The 22,662-nt window shown below is 38.5% G+C and overlaps 1 protein-coding gene across 7 annotated transcripts in view; it reads left to right on the top strand.

Annotated features, from left to right (window-relative positions):
- Nucleotides 1-22,662, top strand: part of Nrp1 (neuropilin 1) — a 145,117-nt gene that overhangs the window by 57,546 nt on the left and 64,909 nt on the right. For all 7 annotated transcript variants that reach the window (XM_074056324.1, XM_074056325.1, XM_020161235.2 and 4 more), the window contains exons 4-7: nt 1,724-1,905; nt 7,193-7,420; nt 13,409-13,564; nt 16,917-17,083. In XM_074056324.1, coding sequence (XP_073912425.1) covers nt 1,724-1,905; nt 7,193-7,420; nt 13,409-13,564; nt 16,917-17,083 — 733 coding nt within the window. The remainder of the gene's footprint in view (nt 1-1,723; nt 1,906-7,192; nt 7,421-13,408; nt 13,565-16,916; nt 17,084-22,662) is intronic.

Genomic DNA, 22,662 nt, shown 5'->3' with positions numbered 1-22,662 from the left:
TCCACAAATGCCAGCTTGGGAGGCCTTAGTGAATACAGAGATGGTGTTCTTTCCAGCTGCCCCTAGTTGTCTGTGAAAGCCTATTAGAGTCTTAAACTGAAGATTTCTTCCTATGTCTCCTCTTCCTCCCTTTCCTCCTTTGTCTTCTTTTAAATGCAAAGCACCTCTTAAAGGATGAAGAAAGGAAAAATTCCTCTGTGTATTTCCATAGTTTTGCAAAGGGACAGTGTTGTTAGCAAGCCAAGTGATTACTACTGGATCTATAAGATGCAGCAGAAGAAATGCAGTTTGGACAATCATTCACATATGTGAATGCTTAGTTTCATCAATGTCAGCTTTATTTCTTCTTGATATACACAAAGCTGGCACACAATTTTAACTGATGAGGTAATGTCATTTTTAATTTAGAGAGCCTTAAGCTGTCCACTTTAACCAGTGATATCATCTTTGCAGTTGTCTCCTGGGATCTCATGTAAACATAAGTCATGTGTCCTGAGCAGTTTGAAATAGGATTGTTAAAGACGACATTGGTCGTCATGAAGATTTCCTCCACTTTGATTTCTTTTAAATTGCCAGATATGGTTTATGTGACTGCCATATTTTAGCCATGCCTGAAATTAATATATCTCAGGACTTTTGAACCAAATTAAACACAGAAATAAAATAAAGGTTTGAAATGAATGAATTGTAATGTTTTCATGTCAATTCAAGGAGAAAAATGAAGACAAATCAGACTCTCTGACTCTTAGGTGACTTGGTAAATAAAAGGAAAGGAAAGAGCATGATACTAACCCGAAATAAACAGAAATCTGATTTTCCTGGGGGACAATAGTATATCAGTATTGTTTTTCTACTGTTTAAAGATAAATAAGCTCCAAGCATATCTGTTATCTCAGTATAATCTTTAGGTTAATATTTTATTGTGATTTTGTCTCTTCAATGTGTCATTATTTAAACCTGAGGGCTTTTTTATTCATATCACTTTGGTGCTTTTAACTGCAGTATATTTCTTTTTCCAACAACATTCCTCTAAAGATTCAGGATGGTGGGCATAAACAAAGTTACTTTCCATTTTTAAATAAACTTTTTTCTGAAGATTAATTATGTTTTACAATCCAGGCATATCTGGGGGAAGATAATTTCTGTTTCAACCACTGAATGGGACCACTGAGAGAGTTTTTTTCTAAGATGTCTAGAGTTGGGTGGAATTGAGTTAAATAGTAAAGAATCTGTTTATTATTCTGTGGCCATATGTTTAGAGGGTGTCTCACAGAAATCAAAGTATTGTTCATGGAGAGTTCTAGCCAAGGAGACATTTTGAATTCATAAAAGAACTTCACAGTTTGAAAAGAATGCATAGTATTATGCATTGACACTCCACCACCACAGACAAAGGAACACAATTTAATAATAAAGGATTGTGCTCATGAGATTTTTCTTTTTCTTTTTAATTGGTTGCTTTAAACTGACATTGTCTGCAAGTATAATGGACACCATTATTCTTCGTAGTCCTGTGTTGCAGATGATGTATACAGACACAACGTAGTCCATTTTAATTATTTCATTTCACTACATATTCTTTCCTTCCATGTAATGTAGTGGTGAGTATAGTTACCACATTTTTCCTTGACAGACTATGCTTGATAGTGTTAGCTTCTGAATTACTGAAATTAAAAGGGCATTTCTCACCAACCTAATGTTTCCTTCCGTGTTTGTGTGCTAGGTACGACTATGTGGAAGTCATCGACGGAGAAAATGAAAACGGACGTTTATGGGGAAAGTTTTGTGGGAAGATCGCCCCTTCTCCTATAGTGTCTTCAGGGCCATTTCTTTTCATCAAATTTGTCTCTGACTATGAGACACATGGGGCAGGATTTTCTATCCGTTATGAAATTTTCAAGAGAGGTGAGTGACTAACTTACATAAGAACACATGTGGCCAAACAATTATTTAAGGGTGTTTGATTTCACAAAAGACAAAGTAATAAGAAAGACGAAGGGAAATGCTTTTATCCTTTCTTAAAGAATTATGTATTTCCATTAGAAAAATGTTGGAATATGCTTTACGTAAAGGAAAACTACCCATGGTGTGGATGAAGTATGTTTAAAATTGAATAAAAGTATTTCAGGAATCGGAATTGCATCATTCCAATGTGTTGATCAGGGTTTACAAGGAATACACTCCATAAAACTTTTTAAAGAGAATTTATTCTTATCATTCTTCTTCAGAAATAAGTTTAATCTACTCCTAAAGTTCGATTTCTTTTGTGACAAATGTGATTAGTCCCTATTACCTTAAAGCTATGTTTAGCCTATTCCTTTTATTTTTTTGCAAAATTCAAAACTCATACTTCTCAGGAAAAGCAAAGCCATCTACCAACTCTAATATTTCTATCACCACTGGGGAAGAAGAAGCTTTCTGTTAACAAGAGAATGATTCTGTAAACTTCTTGAAGGAAGCAAAACAGCAACGCTTTAAGTGGCATTCTCCTTAAGAATAAAATACCAGTTATCCCTTTACTATAAGCATTTACTAGTCTTCTATTACAATGGCATATATTAGGATGAGATCAAATCTAACCATTCTAGTCTTGAAGGAGTAAACACACACACATACATCAGTCATGTGTTAGTCAACTTTCCATGTAACAAGATACTTGAGATAATCAACTTAAAAAAAAGGAAAAGTTTATTTTGGCATGCAGTTTTAGAAGTTTCCATCCATGGTCAGTTTACTCCATTGCTTTTGGTTCTATGGCAAGACAGCAAATCATTGCAAGGACTGTGTGGCAAAGTATTTGCTTCATGGCCAGGACACAAAAAAGACAGAAATAGCTAGGGTGCCACAGTCCCCTTCAAGGGCAACCCCCCACACACATACACAACTGGAAGAACTTCCACTAGACCCCACCTCTTTAAAATTTCCACCACCTCCCAATAGCACCACAATAACACATGGGCCTTTGAGGAATACCCCAGATCCAAAATACAGCAAGTCAGTAAGTAAGCAATCTAATCCTCCCTGATTCCTCTTATTTTTTTTTTCTTCGACATACTAATCTCATTTCCTCTTTTTTATTTTTTTATTATTCATGTGTGCATACAATGCTTGGGTCATTTCTCCCCCCCTGCCCCCACCCCCTCCCTTACCAGACACCCCTCCCCTTCCCTTTCCCCCACCCCCTCAATACCTGGTAGAAACTATTTTGCTCTTATCTCTAATTTTGTTGAAGAGAGAGTATAGGCAATAATAGGAAGGAACAAAGGTTTTTGCTAGTTGAGATAAGGATAGCTATACAGGGCATTGACTCACATTAATTTCCTGTGCGTGTGTATTACCTTCTAGGTTAATTCTTTTTGATCTAACCTTTTCTCTAGTTCCTGGTCCCCTTCTCCTATTGGCCTCAGTTGCTTTTAAGGTATCTGCTTTAGTTTCTCTGTGTTGAGGGCAACAAATGCTAACTAATTTTTTAGGTGTCTTACCTATCCTTATATCTCCCTTGTGTGCTCTCGCTTTTATCACGTGATCAAAGTCCAATCCCCTTGTTGTGTTTCCCCTTGATCTAATGTTCACATATGAGGGAGAACATACGATTTTTGGTCTTTTGGGCCAGGTTAACCTCACTCAGAATGATGTTCTCCAATTCCATCCATTTACCAGCAAATGATAACATTTCGTTCTTCTTCATCGCTGCATAAAATTCCATTGTGTATAGATACACACTTTCTTGATCCATTCATCAGTAGTGGGGCATCTTGGCTGTTTCCATAACTTGGCTATTGTGAATAGTGCTGTAATAAACATGGGTGTGCAGGTGCGTCTGGAGTAACCTGTGTCACATTCTTTTGGGTATATCCCCAAGAGTGGTATTGCTGGATCAAATGGTAGATCAATGTTTAGCTTTTTAAGTAGCCTCCAAATTTTTTTCCAGAGTGGTTGTACTAGTTTACATTCCTACCAGCAGTGTAAGAGGGTTCCTTTTTCCCCGCATCCTCGCCAACCCTGATTCCTCTTATTTATTAAATTCATCCTTTCTGTTATTTGCATTTTCAAAGTTGGTATTAACATGCTGGCTACCCAGAGGCAGAGGCTCAAGTTTGGAATTGTCCTGAAATATAGGAGAAAGTCCTTGTTTTAACAGAAAAGAATAATCTAACCACACCAGTTACCAAAGTCTGAGGTCTCTGGGTTAGCAGCAACTGAACAATGAAAAGAAGAATCTCTGGGAGTTTCAGGAAACATTAATACAACTTCTTAACATTTCAAAGATACCCGGCCATGACCCCATATGGACAGAACTATCTTCAAAAAGCTACAGAAGGTTATACTTAGAAAGAATACCTTTAATATAAATAGCAGTTTAGATATGACACCTGTATGAACTGATGATTGCATATGTACAAGCTGTCTGACTTGTTATATCATATTATACATATATATATATATATATGCATATGCACATCTACATGTGCTTGCTTACTTGTATGTAGCACTGTCAAAGACAAAGGGTGCCAGGAAAGGTATAAGAATAGCCTTTCATTTTCAGTAAGATCTAAGGACAGTTGAAAAAAGTAAAGAGAGAGATCCATCAGTAACAAGTGGGTCTCCATCACCTGTTGGGTTAAGACTCAATTCCTGCTGGAAACTGGATATCATCTGACCTGCACTTGTATTTGTTCACTTTCAGCTCTCACAGACCCACAGCCTGGCTTCCTGCTTCAGGGTGATGCTCCAGTTAGAGTTCCAAAGACCTGAGTGTCAGTTTTAATTCTGCCGCTGACTATCATTGTGAAAGCACAGAGCCTTGGTTTCCTCTTCTGAAAAAAAAATGGGGAATAGTATCTGGCATAGGCTTATTATGAAAATCAGATGATGGAAAACACATAGCTGATAACCTGCCATTGGTGATAATATGTTCCATAAACAATGGCTGTGACCATGACCCTTCAAGATTCAGAATCCTTGCTTTCTTCCAATATGTTCCTAACTTTCTTGGAAACTTGATCTTGAAAGATATTCTTCACAATGAGTTCCCCCTAATTCATCTGTTTTCTACAGTAAACCCAAGCTGTCCTATGTATATGTGGAATATTTGTGTGCGTACAAGCCTACTATACATACACACATTGTAATTATAATGTTTCTCCTCATTTTCAGATTTTTGTGTAATGTTTGTTTCATTTCCCAACCACATTGCTACTATTTGAAAATTTCAAAAAAGAGCCTACCTTTTTCCCCTGTACTCCATAACAATTATTAATGAAATATATTTATGCATATGCGTGCAGTTTTTTAAAGTTTTTTCCTTAAAAGGTACTTAATGATATTATAGAATACATGAATCCCCATTCCTTTGGAAATACAGCAATTCCTTCAGGGTGCAGCAATTTCAAGTTTCCTCAGAAACAAGAATTGTACTAATCATAGTTGAATGCAACCAGACAATCAGTATTTGGTTTTCAGGCAATGAGTTGCAGTTCTAAGAGAGATTTAGGTCACTTCTGAGCCCCTAGGGCTGCAGTTCTAGAGGAGGTCTTTGCCTGACAGTGGGAAAAGCCAGTCTCCACCTCTTCATTCTTCCAGGAGTCACATGGGCCACGTTAATTCTTTCCACAGGGGCCTCACTTTCCCCTTCCACCCATATGTTGAAACCTAGGGCCACCAGCCCTACAATTATTCCATTCACCTAAAGAGATTTTTCCAGGAAACCTAAGCCTCCTCTCCTGCAACTCCCCCACCACCTGGCTCTTCCCTTTGGTCCTTCCAGCCCTGACACTGAAAGAGGCTGTAGCAGCTTCTCTGGGCTCAGTGTAGGGGAAGGGTGTCATTTATTGAGAGTGGATCGGCCACCTGATATAGGTTATGTGATTAAGAGTCTGCACATTTAAGCTAGGCACGGGTGGTTCATAACTCTGATACCATCTATGCAGGAAGCTAAAAACTGAATGATCATGGTTCCAGGCCATGGCAAAAAAGTTCATGAAATCCCATCTCAACACACCACTTAATTTTGAGTTGAATCTTCAGATACTCTGCAGGGGCCCATCACCTCCACCTGCAAATCACAGCAAGATAGAGGTGTAGGGAAAGAATTGTTGGTTGAACAACCCCAGCTTCCAAAGGGCTAAGGTCATCTGTGATTTGCAAAGATCTGTAAGTGTGGCTATTTGAAAATCATGGCAGGGATGTTAGTAATAAGGGACCGAGGCCATATGCTTTTGTCAGGCAGTTTTCCAGCTGGGTAGTGACTACCACTCTGTGCAGCCCTGGGCACCGTGAGCTGAAATTGCATTCATTTGATCAGTTGTAAGGTCAACTCAAAATCTACATACTATTGTTCCTGATCATTTTCCATTACAAATCACCCTAATTTGTGAGGTCTTGATAAGAGACCATTAAAATTATCCATTTATACATTTACGAATGTATAAATATATACATTTATACACACACTCATTAGCAAAGACTTTTCGAATGGTATGCTATGCTGTAGCTGGTACTTTGGGGAAGGTTAGGATGTTGACATTGATATCAGGTGACTCCTAGCCCCATGGCCTGTAATCACAGTTTATCGCACCCTCACTGACAGCCACACGTTGCCGGCACACCTGTGTCAACACCACTCAGAATGAGTCACCCACCCCGGGTACATGTACGAATTACCTTTCACATTCAGTTTGTCAAAGAGGCATAGGTCACATCTGGCTGAGTTACTGAGTCACTGGTGGAGGAATCTGAAACCCAAACCCCCTCCGCTGAATTCTCTCCCTCGCCTTTGAAAATGTTCTATTTCACCAATAAAGGGCTGTCAGCCTCAAGATTTAAAGATTTAAGCTTGAAGGGGCTATAATTATTTCTCTAGGGCTCTGTTGAGATTTCTGCAGCTTACTCATTCATTGTTCCCACATGATTTTATATTTATCATTTTTTTCTCCAGCAACAGAAATCTTTAAATTGCTCCACACAAATGAAAAACTAAGGTGAACGCAATAAATCTGAATTTGATCTGCCGTACCTATCACTAATATGAAGAGGCTGAGTAATGAATAATTAGGATGTGATAATAATGGTGGACTTTTATTTGAAAAATAGTCTGTCTTTGCCCAGATAGATTCTCAGTGAAGTTATTTTAGTGGGATTTTCACTCTGCTCCTCTTTTTTTTTTTTTTTTTCCTCTCTCTCTTATTCATAGGTCCTGAATGTTCTCAGAACTACACAACACCTACTGGGGTGATAAAGTCCCCTGGATTCCCTGAGAAATATCCCAACAGCCTTGAATGCACTTACATTATTTTTGCCCCAAAGATGTCTGAGATTATCCTGGAATTTGAAAGCTTTGACCTGGAACCAGACTCAAATCCTCCTGGAGGCATGTTCTGTCGCTATGACCGGCTGGAAATCTGGGATGGATTCCCCGAAGGTAAGAGATAAGAACACATCAGGAAACATCCCTCCAAAACGAAGGAGCCTGGGGGAAGGACACAGGATTCTTTTGCATGTGCCATACATCTATTTTTTTTTTAAATCACTCAAATAGACGAGTGAAAATAAAGCAAAATGGTAATTTGATATCGAGCAAAGATTAAATATTTAAGCTCAGAAAGACCTTGGCATTTATCTAGTCCAGTTCTTTTATATTATAGATAAGGAAGCTGAAGCCGTGAAAGATTGCGCAAGGTCTTCAGCTGTTATTGAATAGAATTGGGACCAGCACATACTTTTCCTTACCAAATTGTTTTGCTCATTTCACTGATCTGCCAACTTGTCATTAATTTATATACTGTCACAGGAATGAATCTTCAGAGAATATGTAAATCAAAATCACTCATTTTACAAATGCACAGACTAAGGACTAGAAAGGTTAAGGAACTCTTAGCTATACTTAGAAATTTAGGAAAAGAATGAAATTAGGCATTCCCAAATTAGGCAGATTCCCTATTTGCTCTGTAAAGAATTTTCATCTTTGGCAATTTGAGTCTCCTTAATGCATCATTTATATTCATTGTTCCTATCATCAAAATTAATCCATACATCTGAAAATATTTGTTAAGCACCTATAATATATGAGGCACTGTCTCAACCATTTGGTACACAAAAAATCAAATAGATCTGCCCTTGTCAAGTTTACATTCTGCCAGAGGGAGAGTCAGGCAATAAACTATGCACATTACAAATAAACTAATTCTGTGCAGTGCATGGAATGTTAGAAGGTGACAAGTGCTATAAACAGGAAGGAAGGGAGGGAGGGAGGGAGAGAGAAAGGAAAAGAGTGAGGGAAAGAAAGGAAAGAGAGAGAACAGAATAAGGTAAAGGGATGAGAAGATAGGGAAGACAAGAGATAGGAGTTAAAATTTTAAATAGGGTGTCATATTTGACCAAATTAAGAAATGACATTTGAGCCAAGATTTGAAGGAGATGGGAGAAATAGCCATATGGACATCTAAATGAAAGCTTTCCATTCAATCCTAGTCAATTAGAAGGTGAATGGCAAAAAATACACACCCAAATATTGAGCAGAGGGAGATAATATCAAATAATTTGTTGCAGCTGCATTGCTTGTCTCATGTTTAGTCTGGCTTAGTATTATTTCTCTAGTGAACACACACTGCACAGATCAGAAAGGACAACTTAGAAGTTCTTAGTGGTCATGCAGTTAGAGATGTGTAACCAGCTATAAAATGAGTCAGATATTATTCTCAAGTTGGAGGAAAGAGTACTTGAGTAGATTGTAAAGGAAGAACAAATAGAATATGAAAGATATTGCCTTAGTCTTTGAAGTCACATTAAAATTATCAGGAATTTTATCAGTAAGCAGCATTAGAGAAAAACTGATTTTAGAGAAATCTTACATTGTTGTTGGAATAAAAGGATGAGTTAACATTAGTTTAATGTCTTCTTTGCTCTTTTACCATTTAAATAGGGTTATGATGATCTTATTGAAACTCCTTCATTAAGTAATGAGATTTTCCCAAACACAGTGCTGATTGATTTTCAAGTATTCAGTCTGATAATTAGGAAAACAGCATCATAATAATGTTGTAACAATAGTTGGAACATTTAATAATGGGTTTATTTGTTCACAACCCAAATTTGCAGACTTCCTTCCTAGAACTTTCATTTAAATTGACATCTGAAGAGGAGGTCCAATCAACCAACTTATTTAGAATACTTTCAGAAAGAAGCACATTGTTATTAGTGTCAAGGGCTTTTTCAAAGTAGTAATTTTCTGGCTCTAGAAAATCACTGAGTTGAAGCAAAGAACAATTAACAATAAGAGTTATCTGCCTTGCATTCACCCATGTTTTGAACTATGGTGTGTTTGACTTATTCCCAGAGAAAACTGACTGGAATATGAAGAAGTATGTGTGTATTTGTTAGTATTTACCTGACCACATCCACTCTGTACTAGCACAATAGCTCTCTCTCCTTTTTAGGCAAAACGAGAGATTCTGTCTTCCCAGGGATTTTGTCAGTGCCACTAGAAACATTCTTGTCATAGTAGTTCAACACATATGGTTCTTTTGCCAACAAAATTACTGTAAGTCTTTGAGTTCTTTTCCAAAAACAACATCCAGAAGGCACTGAAGGCTTTTAACCATCAAGTGATTTTATGTTGCATTTTGTCATAAACATTGAATTAAATGACTAAGTAATTGAATGTTATCCAGTGATTCAAACTGACTTTGAAGACAAGTGATTTACTCCCAAACTCAGAATTCAAGGCGCACACATTGTGACACACACAATGCGTCTACCACTGTCTTTTAAATTCTGTGTATTCACAGGCAGCAGTCACGAAGGAATTCACGGAGGTTTCCTCTGTGAGTGGTGTGAGACAAGAGCCAAGCACTCTGTCCAGGTGGATGCCGCCAGTGTGTGTGCTGAATGATGGAGCCACAGTGAAAGCTTGGCTCACACCATGTGAGGTGCGGGTGAAGCCAGCCCCTGTCTCAGCTAGGAGAAGGGATTAAACCACCCTTGTCACTGACATTCCAGAGATGATTAATGAGTTCAGGAACAAGTTTTATAAAAACAGGAATAGGTATTGCTGTTTTTAATTTACTTTTACATTTAAATTAAACTTCTAAAACACTTTTTAGAAATCTCTTCTTAGGTATAGACATGCCACTTGTTTTCAGGTGATACATTGCAAAGTTTATTTTTAATACTCTAGATATTTTTCACCAAAAGTTTATTAATTCAAGAAGAGTATAGATGTACCCTTGAGATGATACCCTTTTTAAGTTATTCTAAATACCCCATTTTAAAAGTACCTCTTTATAGTTGATTATTGTTTTGTTTTTTACATAAGAAGGTAGAAGATGAAATTGTCAATGTTCTGAGGTAGGCCTGTAATTATTGGAGAGATTAATGGGAAAAAAATGTGCTGTCACCATTCCCATTGCAGGAATATCTAAAAGAAAGAAATTGAAAAGCACCACAAATGCAGTCAAACACTCTATTACCTTCACACCTGAAAGATATGATCACTACCGTCCTGCTTCCCCTCAAATGACAGCTTGGCCTATCTTGCTTGCTTAAAGTCTTCAGTAATTCAATTTTTGCATTATACTTCTGGTTTCTGTGACAGTTTTCATTCATCTTCTTGGCCTTTGGATCCACAGTAACAGAAAGAGGAAATCCAATAGCTGTGTTCATGTAAATACACAAATGAGCACACACACAAGACGGATAAGAGCACTTCATCCATTCGGTTCAGATCAATATTGCATTAGCTTGCTAGGCTAAGGTCTCCCTGTTCAAGAAAATTCAATACCTCTTTGTATTATTGTCGCAAAGGCCTTGTGCTCTCATGCCTTGAGGGCTCCTAAAGAGGCCTGCATGCTGCTATCCGGGGGTGATGGTCTGAAGGACAGAAGGCAGACGTACCCAGCATGCCTTAAGCATTATAAACCAGTGAGTCATGGAGACTCTTTAAATTATGAGTCTGTACTAGACAAGTTCTCTTCTGTTTCCTCTTTCAAAGAGACTCCCGTTCCACCCTCTGCAAAGGAACTGGGTGACAGAAAAGGGGGAGGAGTGGCAGCTGGAGCTTCCACAGGGCCATCACAGCTTCCCCTGGCAGCATATATTCTTGGGAAGGTCACTGGCTGCAGTGATCAGAGAATGACCCCACGGATTAAGGTTGTAAAAGTGTGTCCACAAACTAAGGGAAAAGACGATGAACCCACACAAATGGATTTTAAATGATGGGAAAGCATGAGTGAGGATGAATGGACTGTAAGCCTCCCACTTATACTTACAGGCAAGAAATAGGGTTCTTATTGAGAAAAGACCTGAGCTTTTGGCTCTAGCAAGATATTTTTCATGTATATGTTATAGACAACCTGGAGCTTTATAGGCAAGTAAAGAAGCAATGAATTAGGGCTACATCCAGAATGAAGAGAATCTGGCTAAGAACTAGCATTTGTAGAAGAATTTGAGGCTAAGATTAAACTGAAAAGCAGAAAAAGTAAGAGTTTCATCCTCTGCGATGCTTTCTTCTGCCAACTGGGAAGCCTAATTTAATATGAAATTCTCTTCCCATAATTCAAAGCTGTCGGCTATGACAATGTGATTTTTTTTTTATTATTGTTGTACTGGGGGTACATTGTGACATTTACAAAAGTTCTTACAATGTATATAGTTGAATTCACCCCCTCCATCATTCTCCATATCTCCCCCATTCCTGAAATAGTTTCAACAGGTTCATGTTTCCATTTACATACATGGTACATAGTATTTCCACCATATTGGCCATGAAAAGGTGATGTTTTTTACATGATCTGAATCAGTCCCCCTGATTGGGACATCCTCCATGTTTTCTTCATGATAAAGCAGTCTACATGAAGACATCTGGCTTCCAGAGAATAAGGGGTTGGATTACCATAGAGAGAAAAGCCTTTGAATTTAGTCAGATCAGTTACTTTGTATGTTCCAACAAGTTATCAGGAGGTATTCAAAGTAATCCATTTTGCAAGAACGGAAATATATGGTATAGTTTAGTTGTTTGTTTTAAAAGAATTGGCTTAACTGAAAACCTGCTAGCCAAGTATCTACTGACTCTGAAAAGCAAGGTACTGCTCAGGTTAACTACCAACAAGGATCTCAGTTGGTTTTTGGGGCTCTAGGAAGATCAGTTCTTATTGTGTTCACTTTTGGAATTATACTTGAACCACATCCTAGTCCTTATCACCTGCCTCATGCCTCCACCTTGTATTTACAGGCCTTGGAACCCTGCTTTCCCATTGAAGGTCTGTTACCCTCAGGGAAAAAGGCCACCTATGGAGCTTCTTTAAATGAAGCAATAACTCTTAGTTGAAATGCACAAAAACATGTTTTTTAGGGAGGGAGAAAGAGTCCACACTAGATTGTCCTAAGTCCAAACCATCTGGTATGTTCTTACCATATGTGCAATGAAAAAAAAAAAAAAACCTAGAGAAAAAGGGACTATTTTTTTTTTTTGTCTTGCTGTACAGTTGGCTTCTCCCTGTTCCCAGGGCAGCTAACACTGACATATTGCTAAAGTCTATCTAAAGCACTTCAACAAAGGTGTGGCCAGTCTAAGAATTTGACTTTAACACAAATTAGTCAGTGTTTCAGATCATTCTTCTTCTCAAGGTATACATTTTCCTGCTATATACAGTCACATGGTTCCTTTGGTTCAGTTCTTGGCCACTGGACACAGTGCAATGTAGTCACCTCTCTTGATTTTGATTACAACTTACTATCATTCATCAATCATAATAGTAAATGCAGTCCCTACATTTTTTAATTGTTACAATGAGTCATTAGTCTTCAGACTTCAGACACAGTCTAAATACGACACAATTCCTTGTCCTTTGTCCCAGTCTGGAATGTGGATCACATTTAAAATCCAGGACTAAATGACAGAATGAGGAAGGAAACTTGGTGCTATGCAGATTTTGAACAGGACCCTAGACCTGGTCTGCTTCCCAAGGCACAGGTCTTCCCAGGATCTCCTCCAGAGGCAGGAGGTAAGAAGAGGTGACTCCAAGAGAACTTGGCTACATGGCCTAGCTGGGGTCTCTCAGCACTGGGCTGCATGTGAAATCTGGCCTGGAGATGAATGCCAAGGTGCAACTTGACAGCTTGAATCTCACTCTGTGCAATTGAAGCAAGCATTTCTATTCTAGTCCTGAAAATAGTCCTTCTCACTGGGCAAAATGGTTACACTTGTTACTGCCCTTTTGAGTACACTTCACAAATCCTCTCTGCAAACCCCATCCAATATGTTCACTGCAAACCAATTAACTAGGGAAGACTTGCTTTGGGTTAGAATAGACTTCTGGATTCTGCTGGGACCCATGTTTATAAATGGTTATTTTTTGCATCTACTGTAAGAAGAAAAGACATCTTGACATTCTGTATTTTTCTGCCTTTCCAGTTGGTCCTCACATTGGGCGTTACTGTGGACAGAAAACACCAGGTCGGATTCGTTCCTCATCGGGCATTCTATCCATGGTTTTTTATACCGACAGTGCAATAGCAAAAGAAGGTTTCTCAGCAAACTACAGTGTCTTGCAGAGCAGTATCTCAGAAGGTCAGTATTTATTCATCTTGCAAAGCCCTGTGGTAAATACTGCCTGTTATTCTTCCTCACGCACCTGCGGCCTCATGAAATACGGAAGAAATGTTTTGTGAACCGGGTAGCCAAGTGTTTGTTTTTCTCTTTTTAAATGTTTTTCATGAATATCAATAGGAAAAACTATTTGGTGTGCTTTCTTCATAAAATTGTGCATGAGCCTCTGAAATTATTGGAGAAAGTAGAAATGTGCTTAGAAACAGTGCAATGTGACCAGGCAGCTTCCCTTTTACTCTAGGATCCACAGTGGACCGAGAATCATAGGACAGTCTTCCCTCCCGGCTGGTCAGAAGACAGTCACATAGAAGGGATACTGTGCAGGGCTTTGGTTGTTGATGACCCTGGGGAAAGCCATTCCATTTTCTTTCCTTGTATAAGCAAAAGCGGATATGCACATAAAAGAAGCACGGTTTGGTTTTATGCTAACATCTTTCAATCAGAGAAAGAAAGTAACATATGTTTATGCCCTATTAAAATACTCAACTAACACAAACTTTCTTAAAGTGTACATGACTTCTAGTTCTCAGGAGGGCCAGAAAGTGGGGCCCGGGATGAAAGGACAAAGAATGCATTGTGTATTTCATGAGTTCTGCGGCTGGATTGTAAGTAGCTTAGTGAGAAGACACAGGGTATTTGGAGAACTACCCTAGAGAGACTAGCTGCTTCTCCACCAGGTCCCATTGGAAAATAAATAGGACAATTCAATTTTAAAATCTTACTTGTACTTATTTATTTGGGTAATTAATTTATATATTTTTGCCTATATATAATATTTATACTACAAATAATAAACCTAAGCTTAATATATGAAACCAGTGAAAGAAAAACCTTTGATGTCATAAACTCATATCTGCTAATATAGAAAATTCAGAAAAAGTGAAATTTTGATTAGTTATGCTACTTAACATGCTTTTGCTATAACAAATACCTGAGATGATCGACTTTTAGAGGGAAAAAGTTGGCTCAGAGTTAGGGAGGTTCCAGTCCATGATTAGTTGACCCCATTGCTTTTGAGCCTATGGCAAGGCAGAACACTATGGCAGAAGCAGGTGACGAAGCAAACCCACTCACCTCATGGCCAGGAAGGAAAAGAGAGAAAAAGAAAGAGACCAGGATACCACAGTGTCCTTCCAGGAAAGGACCCCCAGTAACCTAAAGACCTCACACTCAGACCAACCTTGTCAAGGTTCCTTCACCCCTGCAACCTTGGGGTTCAGGCCTTTAAATACATGAAATATGGGGGACACTTAAGATCCAAAATATGACACTGAGATTTTCTCAGTGGTTAAGAATCTTCTATTTACAAAAGAAATGGTCTCTAAACTGAAGAGAACACCCACAGAGTGGGAGAAAATATTTGCCAACTATACATCAGACAAAGGACTGATAACCAGAATATACAGGGAACTTAAAAAACTAAATTCTCCCAAAACTAATGAACCAATAAAGAAATGGGCACATGAACTAAACAGAACTTTCTCAAAAGAAGAAATTCAAATGGCCAGAAAACACATGAAAAAATGCTCACCATCTCTAGCAATAAAGGAAATGCAAATTAAAACCACACTAAGATTCCACCTCACCCCTGTTAGAATAGCCATCATCAGCAACACCACCAACAACAGGTGTTGGCGAGGATGCGGGGGAAAAAGGAACCCTCTTACACTGTTGGTGGGAATGTAGACTAGTACAACCACTCTGGAAAAAAATTTGGAGGCTACTTAAAAAGCTGGACATTGATCTACCATTTGATCCAGCAATACCACTCTTGGGGATATACCCAAAAGACTGTTACTCCAGAGACACCTGCACACCCATGTTTATTGCGGCACTATTCACAATAGCCAAGTTATGGAAACAGCCAAGATGCCCCAGCACTGACGAATGGATTAAGAAAATGTGGTATCTATACACAATGGAATTTTATGCAGCCATGAAGAAGAATGAAATGTTATCATTCGCTGGCAAATGGATGGAATTGGAGAACATCATTCTGAGTGAGGTCAGCCTGGCTCAAAAAACCAAAAATCGTATGTTCTCCCTCATATGTGGACATTAGATCAAGGGCAAACACAACAAGGGGATTGGACTATGAGCACATGATAAAAGCGAGAGCACACAAGGGAGGGGTGAGGATAGGTAAGACACCTAAAAAACTAGCTAGCATTTGTTGCCCTTAACGCAGAGAAACTAAAGCAGATACCTTAAAGCAACTGAGGCCAATAGGAAAAGGGGAACAGGTAGTAGAGGAAAGGTTAGTTCAAGAAGAATTAACCTAGAAGGTAACACCCACGCACAGGAAATCAATGTGAGTCAATGCCCTGTATAGCTATCCTTATCTCAACCAGCAAAAACCCTTGTTCCTTCCTATTATTGCTTATACTCTCTCTACAACAAAATTAGAAATAAGGGCAAAATAGTTTCTGCTGGGTATTGAGTGGGGGGAGAGGGAGGGGGCGGAGTGGGTGGTAAGGGAGGAGGTGGGGGCAGGGGGGAGAAATGAACCAAGCCTTGTATGCACATATGAATAATAAAAGAAAAATGAAAAAAAAAAAAAGAATCTTCTATTTAATCCCGGAAGCTTTTTTCACTTTTGAATTAACATTTTTCCTAAAATCAATTACTCACTTCCCAATATCATCAAACAGAATATTGGAGGCTTAGGCAAATCCAAGTTTTGATGATTTATGTTCATTGTTATGAACACCATTATTTAATGCTTTAAAATTCTGGTGATCTGTGGACTATATGATACTGCAGTTTAGCCCTAGTGGATACTTTTGTGTTTCTTTTTGCTGTTGTTGTTATGTTTCAATAAAATAAAGACATTAATAATCATAAAGGATGTAAGAACAAAGGGTGTCAACTGCAAGGAATCTGAAGAGATTTAAGACTGTCCATTGAGTATGAACTTTAAGCAGACACAGAGTCATTTTAGTTTTATTACAGAGTTCATAATTCAGTACTAAACTGTTACTTAAACACAAGTTTTGGCATGTACTGGTATGACAGATACATACGCATACACACTTAATTTTGGAAATGAATCTCAATTTCTACCATTTTCTAATGAATTTCTAATAGTGTTTTTTGTCAACCTAGGCCTACTTGGGAAAATAATCTTTGTGATGGCATTCATAGCCTTATTTTTAAATAATGCTATGAAAATGCAAGGATCAATGGCATATTCCAAAAAGTCCCTTGTTGAATCTTTTGTAGGACTTTGAGTTAATGAACTCTTTAGTTTGTTAGTGTCAAATGAAGAATGTATCTATGTTTTGATGACTTTGGGTCACATTTTTTCTTCCAGATTTCAAATGTATGGAAGCTCTGGGCATGGAGTCAGGAGAGATTCATTCCGACCAAATCACAGCTTCTTCTCAATATAGCGCCAACTGGTCTCCAGAGCGCTCCCGCCTGAACTATCCTGAGAATGGGTGGACCCCTGGGGAAGACTCTTACAGAGAGTGGATACAGGTATGTCACAGAAGTCCTGCCATAGCTACAATTAAAGGAAACTTGTGTCATCTAGAAAGGCTATTGATTAGAATTGGTGCCATTCAAAATGCCATCAGATGAGAAGAGAAGGGGAACAGGCACCACCAACTATGATCTCTGCAAATGACTATTCATGGCATGGCCAGGGAAAAACCCAATCAGATGATTCCCTGAAAACCCACTTCTCTTCTCAGATCCTTATATATTACTCTTCCCAGAATTTGAGTACAAATGTCTCATTTCCATGACAACTAAAAGATCTGATTTTTCCCCTACAACTCCCAATTTTCTACATATAGTCTTCCTACTTTGGTATATTCTGATTTCCCTGATGAAATATATGGATTCTTTCTGTAGAATGTGCATGAAATTCTTGTTTCCAAGTATCAGCTTTTCTCTTTGTTCAGGATAGAAGAAGGGAAGGCAGGGTTGGGGTGTGTTTTCCATGCAGCGCTATGAACGTCACACATAAGAGGGGGTTAGTTGAGGGCTCGGTCTCTGTTAATTTGAATTCATATCTATGTATGAAATGTTCATATGTGTCCTTGCTAGTAATGTTGCTTTTGCTGTCTTTGTTTGCTCCCATCCTTTCCCTCCTATAACGGTGCATCCTCATCTTCCTCAGCTCCTCCAGCATCACCATTTTCTACCAGTCTAGTCTACCTGCCTTCTTCCAGTGTCCATTCTTGCCTAACTTTGATGTCTAGCTGTTCCAGCTCAAGGCCCAATGCTCTTATTCTTGAGGTTCCCATCTATTGTGAAATGAAACATCCATATCAGTATCTGTGAGTTAAATCTTGGGCAAATTACATAGAAAGTTGTTTGCTGACTGATCCAGGTTTCCTTTTTGAAAGAAGAGGCAGAGCCTGTCTTACATTCACTGCCAGATATATAAAAATGACTAATTCCCAGAGAGTGTTTCTAAGCAAGAAAAAAATCAAAATGATTTATCCTCTCCTTTCCACATCTATTGCTGTTTCAGTTGTGTGAACACAAATACCAGATTTTGTTTTACTTTGGAAAGGTCAATATTAGTTTAACATACACTTAAAATGAAATTGCCTATTACAGGAGACTGAACTCATGCTAACCTCTAAATGATAACACAGAGAAATGTGGAGAGGGTGAGAAAAGATGAAACTTTTACCTTGGGATTGCTGGATCCATCTCTGGATGAAGCCAGAAATGAGATGAATTTGCCTGTGTCAAAACAGCTCTTGGTAACTTGTTTTTCCACATCCACAAACCCACCACCAGTTCAGTGTGATTGACAGAGGTGCCTCTGGAGGAAAGCTTATATTTTGCAGTGCTAAGCATGTTTGCATGGTAATGTAGTCCTATTCTAGGTAATGTGGAAACGGTCAATAATGGAGGGCCGGTGGCTGGTGGTCTTGCAAGAGTTCTGAAATTGCAACTGTGGCAATTCTTCTGTGAGAGGCAGTTCTCTGTCTGTACAAACATAGAGACTAAATGGGCTCTTGGAACACATTTGTCAACAGAACAGGATCTTACATCATTCTTTGGCATTAGGCACCATTTGAGATTGCTGCCGAAGAAAAAGCATCTCACATCATCCAAACCTTTCTGTCTATGGGATAGGATGGTCAGGAGAAGCAAGGCAGCGCACTGTCCCCCCACCAAGGAAGATTTGCTCCATGTTCATTGCTACTCCATCACTGGGTCAGCTGGGGGGTCTGAACTGCACCTTTTTACACCAGAAACAAGGAAAATGACCATCCTCTAAAATGTCTCTGTCACCAAGGCAGAAGAAGAAAGAGAGCAGGGACAATCATGCCAAATTTTGAGGTCTCTGTGCAGCCCACATTTCCTAGAGTCTATTGCCCAGCCACACTCAACCCAAGAGGTGACAGGGAGCAGCACAACTCCACAAAGACAGATAAATTTTGGAAACAGCATGAATTAAAATTGTGCCCTCCATAGACCACTTCCCATTTATCGAGTGTTTATTAGATGACCTGACCTGTGCTAAATACATGATTAGATAAAATTCTATTCTTTAAACCAGTCCTGGTGAGGAGTTAAAATTACCCCATTTAAAAAATAAGGACACTGGGGCTCAGGGAAATTAGTCAATGTTCAAGGTCATAGTTAGTGACCAGGCTTGGAAAAGGTCTGCTGGACTACCAGACCTGCTTCTTTAATACCAGTGTGCTGTGTCTTTATCACTCATTACCATTCTTACACATTTAAGTGTATCTTATGAACATTAGTCACCTCCCTGCACACTTTCCTTGTCTCTGAGAAGGCTCATGCTGAGATGGGTCAGGTGCTGACTGTTTCTAAATCTAAAATGCAGGGATTTTGTTCCTGAGTCACTTTGAAAGGTGACGGCCACAAAAGCTTAGCTGTTGGTTCACCTTGAGGTAACATGATCATTTTTCCCTCTTTGGAGCTCAGTGGGTTCATTTACATGCTTGTTGTGTCTGTGTACCTGGCAGGAACCGTTATCATCCACTGATCACCTAATTATGAATAATTTCATGTGTTCCAGCTTTTCTGAAGCTCCTTGGAAGTGGTTGGCTGGTTGTTTTCATTGGATAGATGTTTTATAAATTAACCAGCAAGTACAGTGTAATTTAGACTGAGGGCAAGAAGCACATATCTCTAATCACAGGAGCATTAGCACACGTACATTTCTATTTTTATGCACATAAGTATGCAGATGACATTTGTTTTCTTTTTCAGCCTTTTCCCATTTTGCATGGAATATGCCCCACAAAACAAGTTGCTGTAGCAACAAGGACAAATACTTGCATGTGTTAAATTAATAAAACAACATTGCAAACTGACTTTCCTTCAAGACAGGAACAGTCTTTGGTTTCCATTGTTTTCTCTAGGAAGCTAGTGAGTGACATTAAAAAAAAACAAAACAATAGATCATTAGCTGTGGATATGAATGTCCACATCAGTGCTTCCTGTCAGATCTGTTGTCTGCCAGGAAGCTTAAAAAGAAGTCAAGGAGCCGTTTACTAAGAAGGAACACTAAGGGAAGTCCTGATTTGAAGGTTTGCACACGGCCACATCCTGCTCACAAGGCCAGTTCATATCCCAAGTGGCTAAAAAACTCTTAATCGTCAATGAACAGAGTTAATCACACTGAAATTTGTTCACTTTTCCCCAGAGCATTTTATTCTGTAGTCTAAGTCCTAGAACTCCTCATGTTACTATTAATTTAATCTTTTCTTCCTTTGTTTCCAGCTAATCAAGGATTCAGAGCAAAGACTCAGGTGTATCTGTAGTGCAATAAAAATTCTTACTTTTCAAGTACATCATTAGAGCCCATGCCATTAAACTCATTAAAACTGAGTTTATTGCCTTACAAAATAATGATAATGTAGCCTTTACTCCATCCAAGTTCTAACAGACTATGATACTATGAATCTTAGAGGCATGTAAACTGTTTTTTCTTTTCTTCTCTACAAAGTACCTAGTATACTATATCTGTTCAGGAGACATGGTCATGTAGATCCTAAATCTAATCGTTCATACACCAGGCAGAATTTAATTGGTTAATTATTCCAATGTTTTATTAATGATAGTGTTCATCCACTGTAAACAGATTTATCCTTCCAGCTTTAATTAAAGCTCTTGGGAGTGCTTTCCTCAAAACAACTGTGATTTCTCCCTGATTAAAATGCCAGGAGACAAAAAAAGAAAAAGAAATGCAAGAGACATAACTCCTGGGTGGGATATGAACTTTGTTGATCCAGAGAAATAAAAATGGCACCAGAGACAAATTGATTACAACACCCTCTAGTGTCTTTACAAGTGGAATTGTTTGAAAAAACAACTCGAGCCAACACTCCACTCTTCTCTAAATTTGAGGACATTGTCTTTCATGGAAAATATTTTGTAACAGATTATTTATGCTTCTACTTATCACAGAGAAGCAGAGATTAGTTGGCTTTTCAACCTGCTTGGTGTATATCAGCATGGTTGATATATATCAGCCCTATTATGGATTATTCACACAGAAGTAGGAAACGTGCAAGAAGGGAGTCTGTGGTGTAAGAAGACGTCAATAAGGCCCTTCTCTCTCCATTGCATCTTCTGCTACGATGTTCATTCTGAGGTACAAGAAGAAGGAAAGTTCCAGAAGAGAGACGCTAGAGCTGACCTTCTGAGTTCTGAGGAAACCTGTTTCCATGTTTTTCTCATGCCTATTGTATATCTCTCAAAAAATACTAGTCTTCCACACTTTCTCCCTGAAGGAACTGTGAAAGCAGGCACCCGAAATAACAAAAGCCCTTGGTGTAGTAGGGAGAAAGGCTGACCTCAGTCATAACATACCCATAGCAACACACACACACACACATACACACACACACAATCACATGAATATCCTTGCTACAATAGTGTCAAAAAAAAAAAAGGTAAGTGCTTTTCTTATGGGTTCAACATATGAAACTGGACAAATCCAAGGAAACTTTAGGGCACCTCATGGATTTTAAAATTAATTGTAAGACCTAATAATACAATCTTATGCTTCTATAGCATTTTCTTCTACAAAAGCACCTTTTCACACACACTCCATTTTTGCCTTTAAAGGTTACAACTAGACCCGAAATTCTTATTGCCATCATCATGTGAGACAACTGAGAGATTGGAATGGTTCACCTAAGCCCTGACTTCAGGAAAAGATAAGACTTATGGGAAATCTCAGTCTTGACGTGGTTGACGTAGACTTCCTTCCTCACACTTGTGAAGTAGTGACCATTCTAATTGGGTATTTCCACCTCCTGCTCTTGTGAGGACAGATAGTTTCATGCCAACTATTCATAGAAAGACCAAAGCGTTGAAAGGTCTTAATGCCTCAGGGATCACAAAGAAGACTCTCACTTAGATTGGTCCTCACCCTCAGCTCCAGCTCATTCCTCTGGTCCAGCAATCTTTCACACTCTGCCATCCATATACTCCCCTGGCATTCCCATCCACAACCATGGGTTGTTGTTACCAGAAACTTTCACAGTGGCTGTGTCATAACTGAAAACTCAAATTGTCAGTTACAACTTGTAGAAACTGGGGACAGAAGATAATTTAAAACCATGGACCAAATTCCAAGAACTAAGAAGGGACCAGCTAGATGTCCTTTAAGCAACAAATGGAAGGAAATAACTCATGAATCTTTGGAAATATTTCCTATGACAATATTATTTTACGTTTCTATCATCTTTTAGGTGAAAAAGTGAGTGCTTGCTTATTTGACTAGAAGAACCTTTTTCTTGAAATTTTTGCTATTAATTCCTTAAAGTTAGAGTGAACCAAAATTGAAAGTAGAAACTGAAATAATTTAATCTTAAAACTATAGAATGCAATCTAACAAGTTTCATACAGTATTTTCTTTTCATCTACACTTTCTGGACAAATCTTTCCTTCTCTGGTATTAATGTGTTGAGTGTAGAGCATGTTATCTCCTATGAAATCATTTTTGATTTTTCACAAAATTGCCAGTTTCTAGTAGGTTTACAATCTGTAATGCTATATTCAGAAATCACTTCCATCTGCTAAATTGACTAATCCAGACTGTGTATAGAGCT

Source organism: Castor canadensis, chromosome 15, assembly GCF_047511655.1.
Source record: "Castor canadensis chromosome 15, mCasCan1.hap1v2, whole genome shotgun sequence".
In the NCBI taxonomy this organism is placed as follows: domain Eukaryota; kingdom Metazoa; phylum Chordata; class Mammalia; order Rodentia; family Castoridae; genus Castor; species Castor canadensis.
Note: the sequence above shows the minus strand (reverse complement) of the source record. Positions and strands in the feature narration are given on the sequence as shown.